The sequence below is a fragment of the Rhincodon typus genome, chromosome 21, assembly GCF_021869965.1.
Source record: "Rhincodon typus isolate 14 chromosome 21, sRhiTyp1.1, whole genome shotgun sequence".
Lineage (NCBI taxonomy): Eukaryota > Metazoa > Chordata > Chondrichthyes > Orectolobiformes > Rhincodontidae > Rhincodon > Rhincodon typus.
The window spans coordinates 42,604,185-42,616,653 of record NC_063352.1 but is presented as its reverse complement, the minus strand read 5'-3'; the positions used below and the strand labels follow the sequence as shown (position 1 = coordinate 42,616,653).

General features: G+C 43.1%; 1 protein-coding gene across 1 annotated transcript in view; it reads right to left on the bottom strand.

Annotated features, from left to right (window-relative positions):
• Positions 1-12,469, bottom strand: part of LOC125485690 — a 170,333-nt gene that overhangs the window by 101,855 nt on the left and 56,009 nt on the right. Inside the window, exons 23-28 of the mRNA XM_048609750.1 lie at positions 11,385-11,593; positions 8,638-8,741; positions 4,610-4,737; positions 3,667-3,831; positions 1,802-2,010; positions 167-270 (exon numbers count right to left, since the gene is read on the bottom strand). Of these exons, the coding sequence (XP_048465707.1) occupies positions 167-270; positions 1,802-2,010; positions 3,667-3,831; positions 4,610-4,737; positions 8,638-8,741; positions 11,385-11,593 (919 nt within the window). The remainder of the gene's footprint in view (positions 1-166; positions 271-1,801; positions 2,011-3,666; positions 3,832-4,609; positions 4,738-8,637; positions 8,742-11,384; positions 11,594-12,469) is intronic.

Here is a 12,469-nt window from a genome sequence, read left to right as displayed (position 1 = left end):
TGGAATTCCATATTGTTTCTGGGTCTTTTCATCAGAGCTAAGGACCTAGAGCACCTACCACCACTCTGTCTCATGAGCTTTCAAAGCAACAGTACCCATACTCAGTGTAGTGGGAAAATTCACGGCAAGCCTACCAACATTAGACAGAATATTGGATATACATTACCTGTGGAAACAAGTTGGGCAGACAAATAATCTACAATAAAATCAGAAATGTTTCTTTGTTGTTCCGTTGATAAATCTGGATGTAATTTGTCCAGTTCTCTCACTCTGTAAGCAAATGAATATGCAAAATGTTGTGTGAGGCTGTGTTTAACACTGATCAAACAATAGGTGAACGCTCAAAAATGAAAGCTAAAAACCAAAAGAACTGTGGATACTGGAAATCAGAAACGAAAACTGAAATTGCCGATAAAGCTCAGCAGGTCTGACAGCATCTGTGGAGAGAAATCAGAATTAACGCTTCCCGTCCAGCGACCCTTCCTCAGAACTCAAAAATGAAATATTGCTTGATGTGTACTACTTCCATTTTGTAGAAGGTGGGGGGGTGGGGGTGGGGAGGTGAAGAGATAAATTTCTTATTTTTGTCCTTGGTTACTACATGTAAATAATAGAAGGGAAGGCCTCTTGCTTTTGAATCAGTTGCTTTTAAGAGGAAGCATAAACTTTTCATTCGCATTCATTTCTTTAATGTAGCAGTAGATTGAAACTAGTAGGCATGTGTGATCCATGCTTTCAATGAAGAAACAATGTGGTTCACTGCTTCCAAATGAATTATTTTGGGCTTGAATTTAATGTTATGCTTGACCAAAAGAGAGTATTGAAAACTTGGCTGCCATTTGCACTCTGACCTATGACATTGCAATGAAAAGGAAAATCAACTGGGCATAAAAATTAGCACTTCACTTGCTGGGACCCACTTCCTGCCCAACAGCAACAATTGAAATGATTCAAACTCTGGACTTTATAGGACAGTTATGTTTTAAACTGTCTCTTTTAATTCAAAGTAAAGTGGAGCAGTTTGGAGAAAGGGAGGTGACCTCCCACACATTCTGCACAAAGTCAAACCTATGTGACCAGGTAGACATGGGGATAGGAAGACCAGCATAAAATTATTGCAAGTAAGGTACAAGTTTTAGTGCCTGGGCACAAAGGAAAAAGCAATGGGTGTCGTCCCCGTCCCCGTCCCCGTCCCCGTCCCCGTCCCCGTCCCCGTCCCCGTCATTTACACATGCACAGTACATGGACTCTGACCAGCCAGTCCCCTGAGTGAGGGGAATCCCCAACACCCCTGTTTATATCTGTCAGCCAGGGCTCCTTGATTGGCCCAGGTTAACAATCCCAATCAGGGAAATCATACTCAATGATATCCACCCGGTCAACCTCATTCCAGTCACTACAACCACAAAGTAGTTGAGTCCCAATTTGAACAGACAAGGGTTGAGGTGAGATCTTGCTCATTGACGATGGACTAAATGGCTTCCGTTTTGCCACAATAATGTTGTGACTTTCTGCAAACATTTAATTCCAGATGAGCTCAAGACTATGCCATAAAGTGTTTTTGTGGTGTGAAAGGTGCAAATTCTTTCTTCCTTCATTTCAATGATCTTTAAAAGCTTGACTGTAAGATCTCACTAATGAAAACAGTATCAACTACCTTAAGTACAAACAAGAGGTATCATGCACTAACGTGGCACAGTTCAGAATTGACACAAAGTCAAAATTTGAATAATATGAATCATTTGCCTTTAAAAATTGCATTCAATGTGAAATCACCACGAAACAATAGGTATATACTCACATAGACTGGTAAGCTTTGCAGGTTATGTTGTTGGGAATGGTGTCAAGCTCATTTTTTGTAATACTGGGCAGCAAAAGACATAATTTGGTCTGGAACCAGTCAATATAGTCGATGGTTTTAAATATTGGAAACTGAGGTTCCAGCAGCTTTATGATTCTGCTCAGCATTATGCGCCGCACTCTCGAGTTTTTAATAACAGTAATGTTCGCCTGAAATGAAGAGAATATTGCATGGACTTACTTCTGTACCCTTTGTGAGAAACCCAGTGACACTTCGACATGAAAAATAAGACTGTGTCGCCGCAACATGTGTGTCCCTTCCCACATACTTCTGCCTTAATCACTAGAATGGCTGGAAAATAGCCAAAAACCTTCATTAATGTGTCTGTGTTCAACCTAAGTATCTCACTGTCTATGATGTTCCTTGGTGTCAGAGCCTCAGGTGAGGATTTAATGGGACTTTCTTAAGCCTAGGCACATAGGCCCAATCCAGCAGTCACTGGAGAGTCTAGGCAAGTTTGAAGTCTCAACTCTACAAAAGGACTACATTTCTTTAAAACATTTTTACCAGCGTCGATTGCCAAGTAGATGGAGTAAAATCTATCTGGAAAGCAGCCACATTCCCATTTCCCATCTTCCTCACCCACCAACAACTTACTTATATGCTAATTTCTAGCATAGCCTTCTGCATTGATGCAATAGGGGTGTCGCAGTGACATAGTATTAATTAGTGTCAAGCAAATGAAGGACGTGCCCCTGTCCTTGAGCATTTCAGCGAATTGAACACTAAAGGTCTAGAGTGGGGAATTCTTGGCATTTGTTCAGAGGTGCCGAACGTGGGCATGCAAATATCGAACAGCATGGACCATGGAAATGCAGACTTGGTGTCTGACTGTGCCCCCAACCAGAGAGTGTTGCTGTGTTAAGTCTCCTAGGCTTAGTGCTTCAACACAAAGGAGAGGGACCCAGCAGAGAGTTATTGCTCAAGTGACCAGCATTAGTGGTACTTGTTCATAGTTCATAGAATCCCTGGTGTGGAAACAGGCCCTTCAGCCCAACAAGTCCACACCAACCCTTAGAACATCTACCTAGACCTATCCCCCTAATCTAAACATCCCAGAACACTACGGGCAATTTAGCATGGCCAATCCACCTCGCCTGCACATCTTTGATCTGTGGGAGGAAACCGGAGCATCCGAAGGAAATCCACGCAGATACAGGGAGAACGTGCAAACTCCACACAGACAGTTGCCCAAGGCTGGAATCGAACCCAGGTCCCTGGCGCTGTGAGGTAGCAGTGCTAACCACTGAGCCACTGTGCCGCCCCCAAAGCACCCCTTCAGGTGCAAACCGCAAGTGCTGGTTAGAAATGCTAATTTTTAACTAGTGCCTATTTAACATGCACTCTCATTTAAACCGTAAAGGAGATGAAATTGCTCTTAGGCGATGATAACAAATAAGAATGCAGCCAACAAACTGGCATCTCTTTACACTCCCAATCTGATTTTGTTTCCATTGCACCCAATAGGAATTTTAGGAATAGAAACCCAACAGTCCATGACCATTCGTTTTGTACCTCTGTCAAAGCTGAGTTTTGGTCTCAAGATCCATTCTTATATGATGAAGTTGAACATAAAAAATTAAGTTGACAAGTATGACATGATAGAATCATCACCATTTGGATATACAAGGTAATTTGCAGCTTTGCAGCCAATTGCAGACCGAGTCCAATTTTCAACATGTAGAAGGTCACTGAGAGAAAATCAAACAAGTTCTGCACTGGACAGACCACACGTAGCATTTAATCACTGCCCAGATGGTGAAGATGGAAATTTTGCACATGGACACTCAAATAATCTATCTCACCTCTTGAGTTTCTCGATTAAATTGAGTAATGTATTTGTTCAAGTCTCTGAAGCCTCTGCTTGCAAGGGTATCAAGTATCTTGCTGATATTCTCTGTGCTATTCAATGCAGAGGTTACAGTCAGTTCAGCAAGTTGGTATGGGCTGAGTAAGTCCAAAACTTCGAACTGAAAAATAGACCAAACAGTGCACAAGTTAAAGTACAGTGATATTCATGGGCCACAAAAGTACGATAAAGATATAGGTTTATAGTTGGAGATCAGCGGTAGGAATTTTACCTTGATCTGAGTATGGGAACGGATGCCATCAGCTACATTACTCTTGGTTAGCATCATGTCACCGCCCCCCACCATGTCATTTTTGGGAGACTCAGTTCAGGGATAGGAGAGCTACCTGCCCACATAAACCAGCCAGAGAAGCTTATTCAGTTAATTAAAAAGCCAACTAAAGCCAGTGAGCAGAATCCAAACAACATTCACGATGTGATCAACCACAATCCCTTCCTGGTGGTGCACTGTGCGGGAATGGGGCCAATGCTCCAGGATGACTCCGAGATTCCCCCTGCCTCATCTACCTAACCACAAGCCAGTCTGGTGGGTTTACTCTCGACAATGTTGGTCCATAACTAGTCATTTTTCCGTTCAAATCTTTTGAGAGGGCATTTCAAGTTGAAGGCATTTCACCCGTGCTTGCAAGAGAAGCTTTCTCTGCCCTGAAAGACCCCCTGTTGGCCCTCCATCTTTGAGGGTCCACCCGCTCTTCTTACTTGGAGGGCAAGATGGTCTTCTGACCACTAATGGGCCAATCCAGGAAGAAAAATGTCAGATCACTGCTCCCACATAGTGCGGAGTCAGGACTGCATTTGAGCCCAGCGTTGGGCTCCCGACTGAAATCACTGCCCGAAGAGGTGAGGATAAAAGAGATGCCACAGTTTCAATCACTTACACCAGAGAAGTTCTTGTTTAGAGTCACAAAGTCACTGTATTTAAATTGTGCCATGAATCGGAAGAAGTTCTTTATTATCCATTCACGAGTTCCATTGGTGTTGTCAACACACACTATACCTAAGGAGCCTGCAGGACAAACACTGATGTTATGAGCTGTTTGATTTCATTGCACATGTTATTTATATAATCATAAGACAGTAATTTATAGTTCCTTTGCACTACAGTTTTTGCTGCACTTTATTTTGCATTCTATTACATGATTGCCTTAAGTTCCGAGGTATTCTGAAGTAGGCACCTCTACTTCTGTAAAGTAGACATGACTTTCCTTCTGCTCTGCAGATTGTTCATAATACTTCAGTGATACCAGAAAGTCCCCAATGGAGACAAGATGAGATTAGCTACTTGATGTTACCAGGGCAGCTTACATTTATCTATGGGACCACAGTTGTGTTTTGAGCTGCAGTCCTTTGGCTCATAAGGACTAAACATGATGTTCATGCTCCCCATCCCCACCAAACCCAAACACCCACCCACTCACACACACACACCCAACCACATACACTCTCACACACACATAGACATGCATACACACACACTGACACCCACACACACACTCTCACACACACACATAAACACGCACACTCACACACACACAGACACTCACACACACACCCAACCACATACACTCTCACACACACATAGACACGCATACACACACACTGACACCCGCATACACACACACTGACACCCACACACACACACTCTCACACACACACACAGACACATACCCACACACACACACACACACACGCCCATACACACACTCACACCCACACACACATACACACCCACCCTCTCACACACACACATAAACACGCATACTCACACACACACACAGACACCCACAGACACACACACTCACACACACACACACACACTCACACACACACACACCCACACACACACACACACACTCACGCCCATACACACACTCACACCCACATACACACCCACCCACCCACACACATACTCACACACACATAAGCACGCATACACACACCCACACACACACACACACACACACACACTCTCACACACACATAAACACGCATACACCCACCCACACACCCGCATACACACATTCACACACAAACACACACATGCACAGGTACACACAGGCACACACATGTGCCACATAGACACAATGGAGTAAATTTTGATTACATTTAGTGGGACATGAGTGTCACAATTCATGATCTGCAGATGAAGTGGCTTCCATGCTGTTTCTCTCTGCTCCATGTGCCTGCAGCATCTTTGCTCTGCCATCATGATTCCAAGCCTGCTCTTCTTACAGATTACTGCTAAAGGGGAGTTGTATAATGGAACCAATCACTTCTGCAAAATCAACTTGGAAGACTCCAAAACCACAATGGAACAGCATGAAAGGAAAAACCCTCCCGAGTTCAACAAAGATGACTTGGAAGCTCTCGTGAGCAAAGCAGACTCCAGCAGGGATGTTGTGTTTCCCTGAATCAGGAGGAAGCTCTCATGCACAAGCCTGGGAAGGGTGTGGGAGCACACTGCCAGGGCCATTCATGATGGAGGTCTAAATGATCTCACAAAAGTGAGAGGTGAATGAAAGCATCTTTATATCATGTTCCCTATCCATTGCATCATCAACCTGTCACTTTGTTCAAGGTACCACAACATCACTTGTGTGTTAGCTTGTGTGTGGCAGACCAACCCATGATGGATGATTTGGTGATCACTGTAGCACAGATGGAGTCTTCCTGAGTTTTGTGTATTCGCTCATAGGATGTGGGCATCATTTTTTGCCTATCCTAATTTGCCCTGATGTGGGTGGTGGTGAGCTGCCTTCTTAAACATCTCAGTCCTTGCCATGTGGGGACAAATAGAGCGCTGGCAGGAAGGAGTTCCAGGATCCTGACTCAGCACAACAAAGGGGCAGCCATGAACTTCCAAGTCATGGTTGTGTGTGGCTTGGAGGAGAGCTTGAAATGATTAATCACACTTGTGTGAATTATACTGCAGTGCACACCATGCTTACCAGGCAGGGTCAGAGTGTTACCCTTGTGACGTCAGGTTTCAGTGCACAATAGTGGCGTGCAGGCTATTACCGCAGTCCGTTAATCTGTATTCCAACAGATTGTGAGATTTGATGAGGTGCCACTTCTTAGGAGTTGTATTGACTCTTTGATGGATGGATCTGTTGGCCTGCCTCAGATGACAGCATCCATCATTTTAGCTCTGCCAGCGATGTTTGTGTTATGTCAGCTAAGCCTGTCTGCTACTGCCCTTGACAAGGTGTAAACTGACCCAGAGCAATTCGCAGCATCTCCAAGGCCACCTGAAGTCTCTCACAGCCATGCTGCAGTTACCAAGACAGCATTGCACTAGGTCAGAGAGGATCACCTACAGAACAGGTATTAAGTATGAACTGTCTTTGATGTTTGTAAAATTGGATGTATTCTTCTACATACGGATTAGTGAAACCTTTTGATGGTGGCTTTTATTGTTCAATGTTGCCATTCTCCTATTCCACTGCATCTCACAGAGCTTCCCTTCTGAGTTTCCTCTATTCCATTTGCAAACTGACAGGCCCTACAACAACTGCTCCCATACCTGGGTCAGATAGTCTTTGATCCTCCTTGGCTACATTCTAACAAAGGCAAACAAACACTGCTCAGAAAATATATTGAAAATTACCTCCCCTGCAAACAGTGGAGCGGTGCTTTAGCTAATGCAGGTTTGGATCTCATCTCGCAGCTGCACCCCTGTTCTATACTGACGGATGCACGGGGATTGTCCTCATGTTGTCCATGTTTCTAACCTTGCCACAGCACCAACAAGCTTTGCTATGGAACCTCAGGGCTGCATCCTTTCAAGGTTTTCAGTGCACCCAGAGGATGTCACAGTGGTGTAGTCGCACCATATCCAAGTAATCCAGCAGCTCAGGCCAAAGCCCTGAGCACGTGGGTTTGAACCCACCAGTAGCTGGAGGAATTTAAATTTAATCATTTTTTAAAAATCTGGAATATAAAGCTAGTTCCAGTGATGGTGCCATAAAACTACCATCGGCTGACTTAAAAACCTATCTAGTTCACTGATGTCCTTTCAGGAAAGAAATCTGCCATCCTTTATTGGTCTGGTCTACATCTGACTCTGGGTCCGTAGTAATTACTGAAAGTGAACTGCTCTCTGACATAATCCATCAAGCCATGCAGTTCAAGGGCAACTGGAGATTGGCAAAGAGTGCTGGCCTTCCAAGTGACACCCACATCCCATGAAAGAATAAAGAAAACAAATTGGCCCATGCCTTCAAAGGTCACAAATCACCTCCGTTTCTTGCAGTGATTATTAAAATGTACTGATTCCACACTCTTATCCCAGGGCAGCTCATTTTGCTGGAAATCAGGGGGCAGCTGAAAGCTTCTAATCGCCGATTAATAACGAAACAGGAATGTCTCATCTCCACACCGTGTCTGCTTTGGATTGTGCTGGAGAGGTTTTTTATAAGCTCCATTATCAAATTTTTTGGACCATCCAAGTGTTTGGGTGAATTATTAAGACCTAGGCCTGTATAAAGAAACCATGGAAGTGCTAAACAGCATACTTGGAGGCACAGAGCACCTGTAATGGGTCTCTGTGCCCAATTGCTCCCTGGAGCATTCAGGAACTGAGCATTTTCTGGTGCAACAATGAGAGACCTTACAATGTACAAGAAATCATCAATGCATCCTTTTATCAGGGATAGTTACATTTAAATATTTTTGCCGAATCTTATTTTTCTGCAGTAGCACAGTACCAAATGTATCCACGATAAAACATCTCACTACATAGTCTTGTGAAAATAGTGATAAACTATGGACTATTGATTTTAAGATTCTGTCATCTGATTTTAATACCTGAGACACTCATGTCTACAATATTACATTGAATGGAATGATGCCAAAATCACCAGCAATTTATTCTTTGCACCATTTATTGATAAAATGGATACATTACCTGATACATTGAGTTGGAAATTCAGAAACCTTTTACCAAAAGCGTAGATCTCATGATTCTGTGACAGTGTAAAATTTAGATATAAATTATCCAGTCCTTTCAATCTATAGAGACAAAATAAAACAGATTTTATGATTTGCATCTGAGAATCGTACCTCTGTGTTTATCAGTCAGCTGTATTTTTTGTGGGTTTTGTATTAGAGTTTCTCTCTGGTTCGGACCTGAGTTGCACACCTCACTGATGTCCCCTCTATCACTCAGTCTGCAGAGTCACCATCCCTAACTATTAAAGCAATTCATTTAAACAAGCAGAAGGAATAATTCACAATCACAGAATCATTACAGTACAGAAGGAGGCACTCAGTCCATTATGTCCAGCCTAGCTCACTGTAAGGGCAACTCAGCTAATGCCAACTCTCCTGCCTTTTCCTCTTTTTCTTCCAACTTGCTTCGCTTCAGGTTCACATCCAATTATCCTTTCAAAGCCACAATTGTGTTGATCTCACCCACACTCTAAAACAGTGCAGCATTCAGTGTTGGTCAAATTAAAGCTCTCCGTAAATGAGTAACTGGAGATATTAGAAACATTACAGTAATAAAACCACAAACAGCGATACCATACTTTTCTACACATTCTATTTGTCCAATATAATCTTAAAGAGCAGTCAAGAGTACTATTATATATTTATCCTCACTATCATAATAATTGGGTGCTTAAAACAGTATAGAATACACCATCAACAATTAAGCCATGGAGTGGTTAAAAAATATTGTTCTGTCCCTTTCTGTACCTTTCTTTATCACAAGGTGTGCACCATCACACATTGGCTAGTTTGGTCCTCTACATTTCTGAAGATTTGTCCTTCGTGACCCTGTCTGAAATTGGCAGGCATACTGTTAAAAATGGTTAAAAAAATTTAAAAAGTGAAGCCACATGTGGAGTGAAGAATGGAATTTCTTTCAATTGTTTTGGCAGGGACACTGTTGACCCCTTTTTACTGTACAATGGGTAAGTGGAGGACCTGAGCCTGGCTCCTAAGTGGATTTCCCTCCTGTGGAAGCCATCACATTGTAAGTCTGCTGGTGGTGTCAATAAGCAGGTTAAAGGAACAGAGTTGATGGTTTCTTCTCTCTCCTGTCAAGCTCATGGTCTCAAAGGATTGGATTTTACAGTCTCTGGAGGCAGGCAGGCAGTAGGAGGCAAAAATACTGACACCATGCTATAGGTGCTGTTCCCATCACCTACCCAGCCTCCTGCACTGCAATTCTATTGGGGGCAGGAGGTGTTAGGACAGCAGCACACCAATTGGCCAATCAATAGCCACTGAAGGGCCTCCTCTTGCTGCTGCTAGGATCTACCTTGGGTCAGCCAGGGCTTTCACTGGTCTGACCACAAGCCAGCAATGTGTAGGGGAGCATGCCTTATTTATGGTCCCCCATTTCCCCAGGTCTTTCCTGATCCCTCCCTCCCAGTTTCTCCTTCCCTGTCAACAACACTACCCAGATTCCCTTGGCCTCGTGAGATCCACCATCCTCCCAACTTAAGCTCATACCCAGCTCCATCGACAATCCTCATCAGAAAGTACATACAGTTGCAGCCACTGCTCCTCACTAATTGGCTGAACACTCTCAGAGATGGGACGTTCTTCTCAGGTAGATGCAGACAGCTCATCTCAACTGAATGGAATGGCACCGTGAATGGCTGGCTAAGAATTTCGTGGAAGGAGGATCTCTGTAACATCCAGCCCAAAATGTTCCAGCAACCTTGGGGTATTTTATCCCTTTCAAGCGCCCTCACCATTCCCATTGCATCAATGCTGGGATTTGCTAACATCACATGGTGGGTTGAACTAGATTCAGAGGAAACCTGTCTTGGTGAAGGATTGCCCCGAAACATGGACAATCCCTTAATGAACATCTTATTATGTAAGGAAAAGCTTTTCTTTGTTTACTTCCAAACGATATAACTAAACATTGCATTATGACTGCCAATTATAGCTTTGTGCGTCAACAGATCTCATGGCAACCTAGTACTTCAACTTCAAGCACACAATATTTTTGCCTCATGGCCAGTTGTACAAGAGGGCAGTATCAGATCCTGTCATCTCCAAAATGGCAGAAGGAGCAAGGAAAACTACTTGACAGCACAGCCTGCCTCCTCTCGAGGTTTCCAGAACATTCCAGCATAATTCTCTGTCCTAATATGGTGAAGGGTGCGGCCAAGCCTGAGGTCATCTGAAGCAGATATCCCAAAATGCCATGTTTATCACTTCCAGGCTGTTCTCGTGTCAAAGCCTAGTTTTGCAGCTAAGATTCTTTTTGGATACATAAACTAGATCAGGCCAGCTTTAGTGACCCTACTGTTCAAAATACATGAGTCAAAGCCTCAAAAGACAATTCTAATTATTTTACTCAATACAAAGACAATAGTACTTGACTTGAATAGATATCATGTCAACATTGTGTTTCACTTCTCAGCTGACCTTAGGGGGCAGCAGCTCTCGGAGGTGAGACCTCCCCAATAAAGAGGGAGGAAGAGGCACCTTGAGCAAATTAAAGGGCCTGAGAATTACCGAATGGCACTACCACCTGCTGGCCAAGTCAGCGTGGGGGCGAGCTAGATTGCCTTTGGTTTTTATGGGGAGACACTGCTCCCTGAGAAGTTAAATCCAAAGTGTGATTTATTGTTGCTCAAGCTAAGAAAGCTGCCCATCAATAAAGCCTGTGTAATTTGACAATATACTCACATGGCTCGATATGATTCACATGAGATATTAGTGGGGATAGAGGCCAGCTCCTCGGCTGTGATACTGGGCAGCAGCAATTGTAATCTTTTCTGGAACCACTCAACATAATCTGTGGTATTGAATCTTACAAACCGGGGTCCCAATAGCCGCATAATCCCATTCAACAATGTGTCTCTTACTACTGTGTGTTGAATGGATGTAATGTCCATCTGAAACAAAAGGATAAGTTGATTCATTGATTGCACAGTAACTATTTGCATGAAAGTGAAAAATGCTGGAAACGGATGTTTATTTTCACTGTTTCAATTACAAGCTGTGAATCAAATCACACACCTTTTATAATAAATGTTATTCAATCCATTAACTTCACTTCTGTAAAGGTTGGGCATTCTGCACTGCCAATTAATCTATAGCCGATGGAGATTTAGCTTCATAAGACAAAAATAACCGATCCACTTTGATATTTCTTACTTTGTAACAAAATACATCTTATATCCACCCAACTAAACACAGTTACAGATTTTAATAATCACTTTTTCATTATTCCTGTAAGTGTTAACAAGTAGACTGAGGAGCAAGAACTGCACTGATTTCTTTGTAATGATTAGAATCCCTTAAGTGTGGAAAGCAGGCCAGTCGCTCAAAGCTGGGATCAAACCCAGGTCCCTGATGCTGTGAGGCAGCAGTGCTAACCACTGAGCCACCATGCCACCCTATACCTGTTTCTTTTTTTATTGTCACTGCTCATGCTAATGCTGGTTAAAATGTAAAATGTTCTAGCACCTCATTCCACAAACTATGATGTAACTCAATTCAGGGAAATGCATATAGCACCAACTTCTGGATGGAACTGGTACCTTTGCTTTGGTTCCAATAAAATGCCATCAGTGTTTGCATTACAAAACGCTAATAATTTCCATAATTTCATTGCCTATTATGTTGGTAACCTTCTGAAAGTAAAGTTTAAATAATTGCAGATAACAAGGTGTAGAGCTGGATGAACACAGCAGGCCACGCAGCATCAGAGGAGCAGGAAAGCTGACGTTTCGGGCCTAGACCCTTCTTCAGAAATTTCTGAAGAAGGG